The sequence below is a fragment of the Ostrea edulis genome, chromosome 8 (assembly GCF_947568905.1).
Source record: "Ostrea edulis chromosome 8, xbOstEdul1.1, whole genome shotgun sequence".
Lineage (NCBI taxonomy): Eukaryota > Metazoa > Mollusca > Bivalvia > Ostreida > Ostreidae > Ostrea > Ostrea edulis.
In genome coordinates, this window is record NC_079171.1 from 4,849,216 (window position 1) to 4,865,211 (window position 15,996).

The window sequence follows — 15,996 nt, forward strand, 5'->3', positions numbered from 1 at the left end:
GTTTTCAGAAAAACCGAGTTGTATAAATTTGTCTGAACAAGTCTAGATTATATACCCTGCAAAATTGTGTGTAGGATTAAGCAAAAGTCACGCATTAAACCGACTTTTTGCGATTTTCTTTTTTCCCACTCCCCTCCTCTTTTTTAAGTATGGGGGCTGGGGTACCAGTATTGACATTAAGGGAGGATACTACACGTCACAAGTGGGTGTATAATAGAATTTACCTCACGACCCTGGTGTCTTTAAATTAACTGATGTCATGCTTTCTTTATTCATCTTTGAATTGACCGCTTCTATTTACGTATCTGCGTGACACGTAAGAAAACTTGTTATCACGCACCACTGTACGTGATTAACGATATATACCTAGTTAAAAAAAGCCAGTTGTACCCAAAAATTGTGTGTGTAATATACTCCCGATAGATGGATCTGAGACTACATCATCGTAATAAGCAGACACACACACACACACACATACTGGTTTTTATGGCATAGAGAGGTACCTTGTTCCATACCCACGTCCTGAGGTCTACCTTTATTTGACGAATTATTTGAATCATAAATGCAGCAGACAACAAAGTTTGGTATATTTAACACAAAAATCAATCGTATGACTTGATATTTTGCATTTTAAGTTATGCGTATACTACATACAACGCGAGGTGCATACCTCAGAATGTGCCACACAGACCACACACACATCAGGCAAGTCATTTAGAGGTACCATCCCACATATTGTTTTATAGGTATTTCTTACAAACACACTGATGTCTACCTTAATATATTAATAAAGTTAACAAGTTTACAAGTTTATTAAATCAATTACAAGTTAAACAAAGCTTACAAGCATGTACTATTTTTAAAAGAAAGTTGGAAAAGAAACAATACTGTACATTGTTGAGAAAAATACAATCAATACAACTATTGAAAAGCCCAAATGAAAAAAAAAATTGTATGGTTCTGGATACATGCCCCCCCCCCCCCCCCCTACCAAAAAAATAGGGTCGGTTGCCTGGGATTTTTAACATTTTAATTTATCTTTTATTTTTGAATTTGGTGGTCTCGTTTGGAATGTGGTTATATAGCCCGTACTACTCATTCCTTTGAATGATAAAAAATTAAAATTAAGCAGGTCTGATAAAAATGTTAATGGAAATAAAATACTTTATCAGAAAAGTTAATTTACCCATTTCTTTTATTTTTGGCAGTCCACTATAAAGTGCTTGGGTGGGGGGAAAAATAGGTTCGGTCGGGCACCGGAACCATACATATTTTTTATTTGGCCTAATTGATTTAGACATACTTTTGTCACATACATACCAACATTATCAACATTGGCAAATATAACAATTATGAACTAAACATTGGCATTTCAACAAATTATTTTGACAAAACCTTCTTTTTGCTAATTTAAACATTATGCACAGTATTTTTTTTGTTTTATTAAATGCATATTTTTGTGCACAAATTATTTAACTTATAAATCTTTGTTTAAAGGTAATACTATCTATAAAAACAATCCATAAGAAAAAAAAAATAGATTAAAAAAAGTTTATTTTTCCAACATACGTATATTCTTCAAGAGCAAAACCATCTTGCACAACACCAAGCAGTATTATATTAAATTTTTAATCCCAAAAATGTTTGTTTTATATGTCAAGGGGCTTCATTGTCTCTAAGTTCCTTATAACATTTAAATTGTGAAGTTCTACAATCTTCTGGAAAAGATCAAGTTATATATGCATAATTATAGAAATTTATTCCAACACATATATTATAAGAGTGAATAAAGCAACATAAAACATTTAATTAAGAAACAAATTTTTGTACATGTCACAATGCCTTAACTATAAAGAAAAATATACTAACTATTGTGCAAGTATAATCTATTTATATAGAAATTGTTCAAAAGTTTCCAAGGAACTTATCAGTTAATAATCATTAAAACATGAGAATGGAGAAAGAAGTGTTCCCCAGGGTAACATAGTCTATATGAAGAAATGCCCGGTACTATGTAACATTAAAAATAACATAAGGAATATGTTAAAGCACCTCTTTTACAAATCTACTGAATGATAGAATGTGTATTCTAACATGATAAGCATTTTCTCTCTATACACATGTAGAAAAATCATCATAGTAAAATCTACACTATACGATGCAGTAAAAACTCACAGTTTTATGATCAGTCGAGACAATTTATTCAACGATACAACAATATGGTAACGCAGTTATTATTTCGATTCTAACATATACAATTAGTGGGTTTTAACCTAAAACAAAACGGAACTGTATTATTGAAGTGTGCATCTGCGACGTCAAGTCATCATCACAGAACTTTGACATCAGAGAGAATTCAAATTCTTAAAATAATAATGTAAATTAGCTATTGTATATATAAAATGAAATCATATTATTTGTTACGTCTGAAATTAATAAAATTGTCTTTACAAATCGATTTATTAAAAAGGAAAAGGAAAGGAAACCTCAACAGGCACTGACTGATGCTATTTTTAGACTGCTTTAAATTATTGCGTGATAAAACACGGTTGATTTTCTTCTTTGTCCAATGTAAGGAAAAGTGGGATCATGTTTGAATTAACAGTCTACAGGTCTATATCAACTTCTTGGTTTTTTTCTTTTCACTAGTAATCCAGTTATGAATGGTGTTCTTTATTTTTTTCCAGGACAATCTGCTCAGAACTTCATATTTCTTTATCACTTTTTCACAGTCTTCACACCGAAGTTCCTTTCTCAAAGCGATATTGGTTTTGAACAGCGACTTCAGGAGCTGACTCTGTTCTTCACTGAGTTTTTGTACACATTCTGAAAAAATCCATAACAGTTGCCTATTATGTTCCATGATGACCAGCAACAAGCATCTAAGAAATATAATTAATTGTAAAATATGTAAGCGCTCTGCTTAGTAACCTTGACCATGATCAAAGTGACTTGGATCTTGCACATGACACATCATCTGTCAATGGTTATTCCTTGTCATGTGTTCTTAAAATCCTTTCGTAAACGTTTAAGATACGAAGCAACATGACTGCTATTGTCTGTATGTACAAATGATAAACAATTACCAAAGTTTGAACACTGACCTTGCATGACACACCTGTCAATGGTTACTCCTTGTGTCATTTTTTTTTAAAAAATATCTTTCCATTAATTATTAGGTTATCGAGCCGATACAACTACTACTATATGTATAACCATCAGTATGTGGAAAACATGACAAATTTCAATGAAGACCTTATGAAATATGACTATGGAATGCTATTTTGGTTTTAAAACAAAACCCACTTACTGGGTTGGCGTGATGAGGTCACAGTTGTACTGGGTTGGCGTGATGAGGTCACAGTTGCACTGGGTTTAGCCACTGTCAGATTGTCCATGTCAGATGATTCAGGATCTGAAAGATGTTAATTTTAAAAAATGGTTTTTACATGAACAATATTAGAATAAAAAGGCCTTATAGAGTAAAGTGACCTTGACTTTTGAGATCATCATGAGGCAAGGTCATGGTAACATTATTTCATTGTGGTGAACAAAACTTTAAACTCTTTAAAAAAAATCCGACCTATTTAAATAACAATGTTATTGCTCAGACTTTAAAATGGGACAGATGAACAGACATATGGACAACTGTATTGCTCCCCCGAATGGAATTATTCATTTAAGCATAAAAACTAAAGAGCTAACGACTGCATATATTGTTTATCGAGTACATAATAAAGCCTAAAGAAGACAAAGTATGAAAATAGTTTTATTGGCCTAAACATTATTTTATTTCCATAAATGTTTCCAGTAAAAAAAAACTTACTCTGAATGCCTTGTACTTCATCCTCTTGGTCCTCTTGATTATCATTCTCGTCCATTTCTTCCTCACTGCTTAACTCGGCAGCTGTAGAAGAATTTATGGTTATAAAATGGTGCCACAGAATATATTGTTGTAATTTGGTTTGTAATCATTGAAATTCACAGGTGAAAAACTGTTTAAGATATTGCAGCACAAATAAACCCCAACCGCGATTCACAAGCAGTACTACAAAATAATACACAAAATTTATAATTCCTTGGTTCAAACCAATTTTAAGGAGCAATTTGGACAAAGGTTTGGACGAACAGGTGGAAGGATGATGTGATATTAAGGCTTCTGCATGATACTCATGGGGCCCTAACCAGAACTTTACCTTGTCATGGACATTGTTAAAAGGCCAAAGAAAATTTTGTTTTAAAGCATATCATTGCAAATGTTACTTACTCTCGTCCAAAGGAATTTCCTCTAGAGACTTTCCGCTGTATTGTCCAATTGATCCATTATTCAAAGCTGTCAGTAGGCGTCCCATTTTAGCGACCTGTAGAGTTTCCTGAGGAAGCCGATAAAAAGATCGGTGAACGGTTATGTCATGGCCCATAAAGGTTGCCATAATTTCCAGATCATTCTTGTTCAAACTTAAAACCTGTGCAACTGTGGCTACATGTTTTCGAAGTCTCGTGCTTGTAATCATTTCTGGATTGGTCAAACCTGCTGCCTTTGAAAAAGTCCTCAAGACATCAGCACTCCTCAGTGCTTCTAAAGAACCATAGTTAGGCCTAGGAAATACATATTTATTTTCTTTGGCAACACCTGCTGTATCTCTCCATCTCAAAAGAAGTTCAATGCACCTCTTAGCCTTTTGTGTCAGTAGAACTGGAACAGTGCGCCCCCTTTTACCCCTGATTTCCACTCTTGACAATGTGTCCAGAAGGATTCTTTCAGTTGCACTTAGAGCTTCCATAACTTCTTGCGGACAATCTTTGTTCTGTGTTCTTAAACAGTAAGCACCTACCAGCAATCTCTGAGTTTCTCCACCGCGCCTACGATTAAACAGTACAAGCTGGGCCAAAGTCATCTGATTGAGCAATTCCCATTCAGCCCTGTCAAAACGGTTATGAAGCGTTTCCAGTAGGGACTCTGTTTTTTGGTCTAGGAATTTGTTGAGTCGTATGATGTCTTCCGATAATGGCAACAAGTAGCCTTTGTTCATCTTGTTTCTTGTCAATGTTTGCAAAGCAGAACTTGAAATTTCATCAGTCCATTCGTTCTCGCAGAGTGTCAAGAAATTGTCTGCTCTGCTTCCTCCCTCAACATCGCCATTGATCAGGGCTTCTGATTTTGCCACTTTTGCACATTTTTTCAGCAGGTGTCCTAACTTGAGAGCTAAAGAAGGATTTTTGTAAGTATTTGTCACTTCATTGAACTCGCACAAAACCTTGGTGGACTTAACTGCCAATGGAAACTTCTCAGGGTCAATAATGTCATTTAAACAATTGATGCTTAAATCTTGGGTTTTTGCGCATATCAAAAACCGCCCAAGTTCCCTCATTTTTTGACTGATGTGGGAATAGAGATGTGTCAAATGTCCATGTTTTTGATACAGTTTTTCACCAACTTTCAGTATAATAGCATCATTACGTGCAGCGATGGTTACCTCATCCCTTACCATTTTGCCAAAAACCTTCTCCTTCAGTCCTGCATGTATGGAGTTAGAAGCAGGCAAGAGTAGGGCTGCATCTGCTTGGACTCTCCTGGACTTCTGCTTCCCTGTGCGTAATTTGCACACCTGCTTGTGCCTCCAAAGACCTTCCTTTAAGAAAAAACCCAAGCATTCATCACAAGGAAGATAATCCTCTGGCTTTGAGTCATTTGATTGTCTTGCAACAACAACAAGTTCACCACTTTCCTTTTTTAATACACTAACATTGTGTTTATAGTTTCCAGCATTTCGTAAGCGTGTTATTTCTGCAGTTCGATTCTTTGATCTCAGGGGCAAACGCATTATTTTTTGTACTTCTGTTTCTGTTTTGTGTGATTTTAGGTAGTGCTTTCTGATGTTTGTCGAACTTTTCTCACAGAAAAGACAGTACTCCTTTTTATCCCACTTTCTGCCCTTTTCATTATTACTTTTCTGGATGGTAATCTTTGCCTTTTTATTTAAAGCACCATCTGTGGTTGAAGTAACCTCTTGATTTGATGTAATCTTTGCCTTTTTAGTTGAAGTACCATCTGTGGTTGTAGTTACCTCTTGATTTGATGTGTACACAGTTGTTTGTTTATTATATCGTCGTTTTACACCTGTACTTGTTTGTTTTTTCAAAGAGAATGCTGAATTTTCATTCAGAGGTATTACGTCAGATATATCGGATGAGTTGGACACACAGTCAGATTCTAAACTGAAGTCTGGGTCATCATCGTTGTCATCAAAGCTCTCTGTCTCACTGACATCTGTGACCTCTGGTTCTGAAAATCAACAAATACTTTTATTTATTCTGCACATACTTATTAGAAATGTCTTTATAAATACTTTAGTACAGACCCTGGAGTATGAAGTACTTATGAGTATTTTTGAATACTTTTTTTTACTTAATGATGAGACACACAAAAAAATATCACTCACAAGTCAAAACTGAACTAAGCACTTCCTTAAAGACCATGGTTGTACGGAATTAGTATGATTCAAAACTACAGCATTTAGTTATTGAGGTCAAAAAGTGTATGAAGCAATTCAAAGGTAAAAATATATCATTGAATGTACAGACATTCTGAGGTACAAGGAACACACACACACACACACACACAATAGAATGCTTTGTTTTAACTGAACACACAGACAGAGGTATTCTTGATCTATTGTAAAAGTAACAACAATATGACTCATGGAAATGGAGAACACCATGACCAACAACAAGAGCGCTTGGAGGCACAATACATGCCCGAAGGTGTAGTTGACCAGGACATAAGCTGAAAGGTTTCTATGGAAATAATTTTAAAATCCTTCCATCAGTAATAAAGTTATAATCAGACACATAATTGATATAGGTGGGTGAATGCACCCTGGGTCCATTGAATGTTTGAGATGTACATGTATATTGTATGCGACACACCGTCTCGATATACTGTATGTTTCTATGAAATAATTTTAAAATGCAACTACCTGTAACAAAGTTATGGCCCGGACTAAAATTGATAATGGGGGCGTGAATGCACCCCCCCCCCCCCCCCCGACCATTTAATGTTTGATATACGGGCCTGAAAATTGTACGCAACACATCGCCTAGATGTACTGTATGTTACTGTGAAATAATTTAAAAATCGAACTACCAGAAGAAATTTATAGCCCGGACAAAACAATTGCTAATGGGGGGGGGGGGGGGGGGGGGGCAAATGCACCCTTCAGTCCGATTAATGTTTGGGACCTGGATATTGTATGCGACACATCGTCTCGAGGTAATGTATGTTACTGTGAAGTACTGCAAGTAAGAAAGTTAAGGCCCAGAAAAGAAATTGTCAACGGCCGGCTGGCTGTATGGACGGACGGAGAGACGATGGAGGCCATAACATAATACGACCCTTCGGGCGTATAAAAATGCCTTGCCTAGTCTACAAAGCCCATTTGAATTATCATGGTCTAAGACCACATTTTTATAATAATCTGACGCACCTATAAAGCTTTTTCCTTTGGTCCTGGATTCAAAACTGAAATCTAGTTCATTATCGGTGTCATCGAAGCTCTCTATCTCACTGACATCTGTGACCTCTGGTTCTGAAATTAACAAACACTTAATATTTATTTTGGAAGGATTTAGACCCACAGCATTTATTTATTGTGCTTTAATGCAATAAAAAGATATCACATTGACAGCAGAGACACGTTTTGTGATACATATGCTTATCAGAAATGACTTAGTAATTACTCTAGTACAGACCCTTCAGTATGTAGTACTCAAGAGCATTTTTGAGTACCGACATTTTAATAAATTAACCCCATTTGATTAGTAGTTAGACACACAAAAAATTGTCATTCACATGTCAAAACTGAATTTGTATGATTAAAACCTACAGCATTTAGCTATTGGGGTCAAAAAGTGTATAGAGCAATTCAAAGGTAAAAATATATCATTGAATGTACAAACATTGTGAGGTACAAGGAACACACACACACTAGAATGCTTTTGTTTCCAACTTAACACATACAGACAGAGGTATCTATATATTCTTGTAAAGGTAACAACAATACGAACAAGAGCAACGCCAGCGTGGCATAATACGCCCGTACAGATTTCAGTGGGGTTCATATTTCAGCAGAGTTAGTACTGTCCTTTAAATGCTAATTCGGTCTGTATTCCGCCTACAACGTTTTCCTACTAAGTGAAACTACGACCTTGACCTTTGACCTACGACCTTGAGAAACAATAGGCATCTTCCTCTCATCATGGTGATCAATTGTAGCAAGTTGTATGATTCTGGAGCTTACGGTTCTGTCTGTATCCCGCCTACAACGTTTTCCTAATACGTGACACTACGACCTTGACCTTAGACCTCCGACCTTGAAAAACAATAGGGACCTTCCTCTCATCATGGTGATCAATTATACCAAGTTGTATGATCCTGGAGCATACGGTTCGTTCTGTATCCCGCCTACAACGTTTTCCTAATACGTGACACTACGACCTTGACCTTTGACCTACGACCTTGAAAAACAATAGGGATCTTCCTCTTACCATGGTGATCAATTATACCAAGTTGTATGATCCTGGAGCATACGGTTCATTCTGTATCCCGCCTACAACGTTTTCTTAATACGTGACACTACGACCTTGACCTTTGACCTACGACCTTGAAAAACAATAGGGATCTTCCTCTCACCATGGTGATCAATTATACCAAGTTGTATGATCTTGGAGCATACGGTTCGTTCTGTATCCCGCCTACAACGTTTTCTTAATACGTGACACTACGACCTTGACCTTTGACCTACGACCTTGAAAAACAATAGGGATCTTCCTCTCACCATGGTGATCAATTATACCAAGTTGTATGATCCTGGAGCATACGGTTCGTTCTGTATCCCGCCTACAACGTTTTCCTACTAAGTGACACTACGACCTTGACCCTTGACCTACGACCTTGAAAAACAATAGGGATCTTCCTCTCACCATGGTGATCAATTATACCAAGTTGTATGATCCTGGAGCATACGGTTCGTTCTGTATCCCGCCTACAACGTTTTCCTACTAAGTGACACTACGACCTTGACCTTTGACCTACGACCTTGAAAAACAATAGGGATCTTCCTCTCACCATGGTGATCAATTATACCAAGTTGTATGATCCTGGAGCATACGGTTCGTTCTGTATCCCGCCTACAACGTTTTCCTACTAAGTGACACTACGACCTTGACCTTTGACCTACGACCTTGAAAAACAATAGGGATCTTCCTCTCATCATGGTGATCAATTATACCAAGTTGCATGATCCTGGAGCATACGGTTCGTTCTGTATCCCGCCTACAACGTTTTCTTAATACGTGACACTACGACCTTGACCTTTGACCTACGACCTTGAAAAACAATAGGGATCTTCCTCTCACCATGGTGATCAATTATACCAAGTTGTATGATCCTGGAGCGTACGGTTCGTTCTGTATCCCGCCTACAACGTTTTCCTACTAAGTGACACTACGACCTTAACCTTTGACCTACGACCTTGAAAAACATAAGGCAGCTTCCTCTCATCATGGTGATCAACTATACCAAGTTGTAAGATCCTGGCACTTATGGTTCAGCCTACAAAGCCCGGACAGACAGACAGACAGACAGGCGGACAGACGGACAGACAGACAGACGGACGACGCCATACCATAATACGTCCCGTCAAAGACGGGCGTATAAAAATTAAACACAGGGACCGGATAGCTCTACAAAGCTGTTCATCAGGTCGAATTGCTATCGTTTAGTACCTTATTTATTATAATAATCTGACCCACCTCTTAAGCTATTTTCATTGGTGCTGCTTTCAAAACCAGGAGAGCTTGAAGAGGAGGCTTTATCAGCAATACTGGATGGCTCATTTCTCACATCAATCCCAACGTCATCTGCCAAAAAATAAACATTCCATGTTAATGTATTTATATTTCATTCATTTGGTATTTCCATTTTTTAAATAAATTATCATTCACAAGTAAAACTGAACTAACCACCTCCTCAAAGACCATGGTTGTACAGAGTTTGTGATTCAAACCTACAGCATTTGTTATTGAGTTTAAAAAGTGTATAAAGCAAATCAAGGGTAAAAATATATCACTGAATGTACAAACATTGTGAGGTACAAGAAACACACACACACACTAGAATGCTTTTGTTTTCAACTGAACACATACATACAGAGGTATCTATATATTCTTGTAAAGACAACAACAATATGAAACATAGGGCAGGGAAAGCTCAATGGTAAAGTGGCCGCTTCCAGACCAAGAGGTCCTGGGTTCTACAGCATTTTGTTATTGGGTTTAAAAAGTGTATAAAGCAATTCAAAGGTAAAAATCTATCATTGAATGTACAGACATTGTGAGGTACAAGGAACACACACACACACACTAGAGTGCTTTTGTTTTCAACTGAACACATACAGACAGAGGTATCTATATACTCTTGTAAAGGTAACACCAAATGAAACAGGGTTGGGGAAGTTCAATGGTAAAGTGGCCGCTTCCAGACCAAGAGGTCCTAGGTTCAAAACCCACTCAGGACTAGTTTTTGAGCCCCTCAAAATGCCTGCTCAGTACTTGTTAGTTTGACCCAGGAAACGGACTCAAGAGCACTTGTGTGACCCAGGAAACGGACTCGAGAGCACTTGTATAAGTAAGTTATAAGCTTTCATCGTAATAGAGCTTAAATAAATTGATATAAATTAAATATGAAACATGGAGGAAACAATGACCAGAACAGCTATGGTTAAGGACCTTATTTATTATAATGATCTGACCTACCTCTTAAGATATTTCCTTTGATGCTGCTTTCAAAATCAGGAGAGCTTGTAGAGGAGGCTTTATCAGCAATACTGGATGGCTCATTTCTCACATCAATCCCATCGTCATCTGCCAGAAAATAAACATCCATATTAGTGTATTTATATTTCATTCATTTGGTATTTCCAATTTTTTTTTTTAAACCAACCAGTTTACAAAATTATCATTTACAAGTCAAATCTGAACTAACCACCTCCTCAAAGACCATGGTTGTACGGAATTTGTATCATTCAATCTACAGCATTTAGTTATTGGGGTCAAAAACTGTATACAGCAATTCAAAGGTAAAAATATAACATAGAATGTACAGACATTGTGAGGTACAAGGAACACACACACACACTAGAATGCCTTTTTTCTTAACTGAACACATACATACAGAGGTATCTATATATTCTTGTAAAGACAACAACATGATACATAGGGCCGGGAAAGCTCAATGGTAAAGTGGCCGCTTCCAGACCAAGAGGTCCTGGGTTCTACAGCATTTTGTTATTGGGTTTAAAAATTTAAAGGTAAAAATCTATCATTGAATGTACAGACATTGTGAGGTAACAAGGAACACAAACGCACACACTAGAATGCTGTTGTTTTCAACTGAACACATACAGACAGAGGTTGTAAGGTAACACCAAATGAAACAGGGCTGGGGAAGTTCAATGGTAAAGTGGCCACTGCCAGATCAAGAGGTCCTGGGTTCAAACCCCACTTCAGGCGATATTTGGTCTCCCAAAATGACCACTCAGTAATTGTTAGCTTGACCCAAAAAACAGACTCGAGAGAACTTGTATAAGTTATAAGCTTTCATCGCAATAGAGCTTAAATAAATTGGTATAAAATAAATATGAAACATGGAGGAAACAATGACCAGAACAGCTATGGTTAAGGACCTTATTTATTATAATAATCTGACCCACCTCTTAAGCTATTTCCTTTAATGCTGCTTTCAAAATCAGGAGAGCTTGTAGAGGAGGCTTTATCAGCAATACTGGATGGCTCATTTCTCACATCAATCCCAACGTCATCTGCCAAAAAATAAACAATCCCATGTTAATGTATTTATATTTCATTCATTTGGTATTTCCATTTTTTAAATAAATTATCATTCACAAGTTAAAACTGAACTAACCACCTCCTCAAAGACCATGGTTGTACGGAATTTGTATGATTCAATCTACAGCATTTAGTTTATTGGGGTCAAAAACTGTATACAGCAATTCAAAGGTAAAAATATAACATAGAATGTACAGACATTGTGAGGTACAAGGAACACACACACACACTAGAATGCTATTTTTTGAACTGAACACATACATACAGAGGTATCTATATATTCTTGTAAAGACAACAACATGAAATATAGGACCGCGAAAGCTCAATGGTAAAGTGGCCGCTTCCAGACCAAGAGGTCCTGGGTTCTACAGCATTTTGTTATTGGGTTTAAAAAGTGTATAAAGCAATTCAAAGGTAAAAATCTATCATAGAATGTACAGACATTGTGAGGTACAAGGAACACACACACACACACACTAGAATGCTTTTGTTTTCAACTCAACACATACAGACAGAGGTATCTATATACTCTTGTAAAGGTAACACCAAATGAAACAGGGTTGGGGAAGTTCAATGGCAAAGTGGCCGCTTCCAGACCAAGAGGTCCTAGGTTCAAAACCCACTCAGGACTAGTTTTTGAGCCTCTCAAAATGTCTGCTCAGTACTTGTTAGTTTCACCCAGGAAACGGACTCAAGAGCACTTGTATGACCCAGGAAACGGACTTGAGAGCACTTATATAAGTAAGTTATAAGCTTTCATCGTAATAGAGCTAAAATAAATTGGTATAAATTAAATATGAAACATGGAAGAAACAATGACCAGAACAGCTATGGTTAAGGACCTTATTTATTATAATGATCTGACCTACCTCTTAAGATATTTCCTTTGATGCTGCTTTCAAAATCAGGAGAGCTTGTAGAGGAGGCTTTATCAGCAATACTGGATGGCTCATTTCTCACATCAATCCCATCGTCATCTGCCAGAAAATAAACATCCATGTTAATGTATTTATATTTCATTCATTTGGTATTTCCATTTTTTAATTTTTTTAAACCAACCAGTTTATAAAATTATCATTCACAAGTCAAATCTGAACTAACCACCTCCTCAAAGACCATGGTTGTACGGAATTTGTATCATTCAATCTACAGCATTTAGTTATTGGGGTCAAAAACTGTATACAGCAATTCAAAGGTAAAAATATAACATAGAATGTACATACATTGTGAGGTACAAGGAACACAAACACACACTAGAATGCTATTTTTTGAACTGAACACATACATACAGAGGTATCTATATATTCTTGTAAAGACAACAACAACATGAAACATAGGGCCGGGAAAGTTCAATGGTAAAGTGGCCGCTTCCAGACCAAGAGGTCCTGGGTTCTACAGCAATTTGTTATTGGGTTTAAAAAGTGTATAAAGCAATTCAAAGGTAAAAATCTATCATTGAATGAACAGACATTGTGAGGTACAAGGTACACACACACACACTAAAATGGTTCTGTCTTCAACTGAACACATACAGACAGAGGTATCTATATATACTCTTGTAAAGGTAACACCAAATGAAACAGGACCGGGAAATGGTAAAGTGGCACTGCCAGTCCAAGAGGTCCTGGGTTCAAACCCCACTTGATGCGATATTTAGCCACCCAAAATGACCACTCAGTAATTGTTAGTTTGACCCCAAAAACAGACTCGAGAGAACTTGTATAAGTTTTAAGCTTTCATCGCAATAGAGCTTAAATAAATTGGTATAAACTAATATGAAACATGGAGGAAACAATGACCAAAAGAGTTATGATTAAGAACCTGATTTATTATAATAATCTGACCTACCTCTTAAGCTGTTTCCTTTGGTGCTGCTTTCAAAATCAGGAGAGCTTGAAAAGGAGGCTTTATCAGCAATACTGGATGGCTCATTTCTCACATCAATCCCATCTTCATCTGCCAAAAAATAAACATCCATATTAATGTATTTATATTTCATTCATTTGGTATTTCCATATTTTAAATAAATTATCATGTCTATATATTCTTGTAAAGACAACAACAATATGAAACATAGGGCCGGGAAAGCTCAATGGTAAAGTGGCCGCTTCCAGACCAAGAGGTCCTGGTTTCTACAGCATTTTGTTATTGGGTTTAAAAAGTGTATAAAGCAATTCAAAGGTAAAAATATATCATTGAATGTACAAACATAGTGAGGTACAAGAAACACACACACACACTAGAATGCTTTTGTTTTCAACTGAACACATACAGACAGAGGTATCTATATACTCTTGTAAAGGTAACATCAAATGAAACAGGGTTGGGGAAGTTCAATGGTAAAGTGGCCGCTTCCAGACCAAGAGGTCCTAGGTTCAAAACCCACTCAGGACTAGTTTTTGAGCCTCTCAAAATGCCTGCTCAGTACTTGATAGTTTCACCCAGGAAACAGACTCAAGAGCACTTGTATAAGTAAGTTATAAGCTTTCATCGCAATAGAGCTTAAATAAATTGGTATAAATTAAATATGAAACATGGAGGAAACAATGACCAGAACAGCTATGGTTAAGGACCTTATTTATTATAATAATCTGACCCACCTCTTAAGCTATTTCCTTTGATGCTGCTTTCAAAATCAGGAGAGCTTGTAGAGGAGGCTTTATCAGCAATACTGGATGGCTCATTTCTCACATCAATCCCCATGTCATCTGCCAAAAAATACACAATCCCATGTTAATGTATTTATATTTCATTCATTTGGTATTTCCAATTTTTAAAAAAAAATATTATTCACAAGTTAAAACTGAACTAACCACCTCCTCAAAGACCATGGTTGTACAGAATATGTATGATTCAATCTACAGCATTTAGTTTATTGGGGTCAAAAACTGTATACAGCAATTCAAAGGTAAAAATATAACATAGAATGTACAGACATTGTGAGGTACAATAAACACACACACACGAATGCTATTTTTTGAACTGAACACATACATACAGAGGTATCTATATATTCTTGTAAAGACAACAACAATATGAAACATAGGGCCGGGAAAGCTCAATGGTAAAGTGGCCACTGCCAGTCCAAGAGGTCCTGGGTTCAAACCCCACTTGATGCGATATTTGGCCTCCCAAAATGACCACTCAGTAATTGTTAGTTTGACCCAAAAAACAGACTCGAGAGAACTTGTATAAGTTATAAGCTTTCATCGCAATAGAGCTTAAATAAATTGGTATAAATTAGATATGAAACATGGAGGAAACAATGACCAGAACAGCTATGGTTAAGGACATTATTTATTATAATAATCTGACTCACCTCTTAAGCTATTTCCTTTGATGCTGCTTTTAAAATCAGGAGAGCTTGTAGAGGAGGCTTTATCAGCAATACTGGATGGCTCATTTCTCACATCAATCCCAATGTCATCTGCCAAAAAATAAACAATCCCATGTTAATGTATTTATATTTCATTCATTTGGTATTTCCATTTTTTAATTTTTTTAAACCAATCAGTTTACAAAATTATCATTCACAAGTCAAATCTGAACTAATCACCTCCTCAAAGAGCATGGTTGTACGGAATTTGTATCATTCAATCTACAACATTTAGTTATTGGGGTCAGAAACTGTATACAGCAATTCAAAGGTAAAAATATAACATAGAATGTACAGACATTGTGAGGTACAAGGAACACACACACACACTAGAATGCCTTTTATTTTAACTGAACACATACATACAGAGGTATCTATATATTCTTGTAAAGACAACAACAATATGAAACATAGGGCCGGGAAAGCTCAATGGTAAAGTGGCCGCTTCCAGACCAAGAGGTCCTGGGTTCTACAGCATTTTGTTATTGGGTTTGAAAAGTGTATAAAGCAATTCAAAGGTAAAAATCTATCATTGAATGTACAGACAGTGTGAGGTACAAGGAACACACACACAAACACACACACACTAGAATGCTTTTGTTTTCAACTGAACACATACAGACAGAGGCATCTATATACTCTTGTAAAGGTAACACCAAATGAAACAGGACCGGGAAAGTTCAATGGTAAAGTGGCCACTGCCAGACCAAGAG

At 36.6% G+C, this 15,996-nt stretch overlaps 1 protein-coding gene across 7 annotated transcripts in view; it reads right to left on the reverse strand.

Moving 5' to 3' along the window:
* Positions 1 to 793: 793 nt before the first annotated feature.
* Positions 794 to 15,996, reverse strand: part of LOC125662207 (uncharacterized) — a 30,382-nt gene continuing 15,179 nt past the window's right edge. For 4 of the 7 annotated variants that reach the window (XM_056147975.1, XM_056147974.1, XM_056147979.1 and 1 more), the window contains 12 exons: positions 15,227 to 15,334; positions 14,508 to 14,615; positions 13,756 to 13,863; positions 12,777 to 12,884; positions 11,772 to 11,879; positions 10,816 to 10,923; positions 9,814 to 9,921; positions 7,488 to 7,589; positions 4,268 to 6,286; positions 3,827 to 3,907; positions 3,311 to 3,415; positions 794 to 2,826 (listed from right to left, as the gene is read on the reverse strand). In XM_056147975.1, coding sequence (XP_056003950.1) covers positions 2,615 to 2,826; positions 3,311 to 3,415; positions 3,827 to 3,907; positions 4,268 to 6,286; positions 7,488 to 7,589; positions 9,814 to 9,921; positions 10,816 to 10,923; positions 11,772 to 11,879; positions 12,777 to 12,884; positions 13,756 to 13,863; positions 14,508 to 14,615; positions 15,227 to 15,334 — 3,275 coding nt within the window. In that variant the 3' untranslated portion in view covers positions 794 to 2,614. The remainder of the gene's footprint in view (positions 2,827 to 3,310; positions 3,416 to 3,826; positions 3,908 to 4,267; positions 6,287 to 7,487; positions 7,590 to 9,813; positions 9,922 to 10,815; positions 10,924 to 11,771; positions 11,880 to 12,776; positions 12,885 to 13,755; positions 13,864 to 14,507; positions 14,616 to 15,226; positions 15,335 to 15,996) is intronic. The other 3 variants (XM_056147980.1, XM_056147976.1, XM_056147978.1) reach the window with 3 other exon arrangements.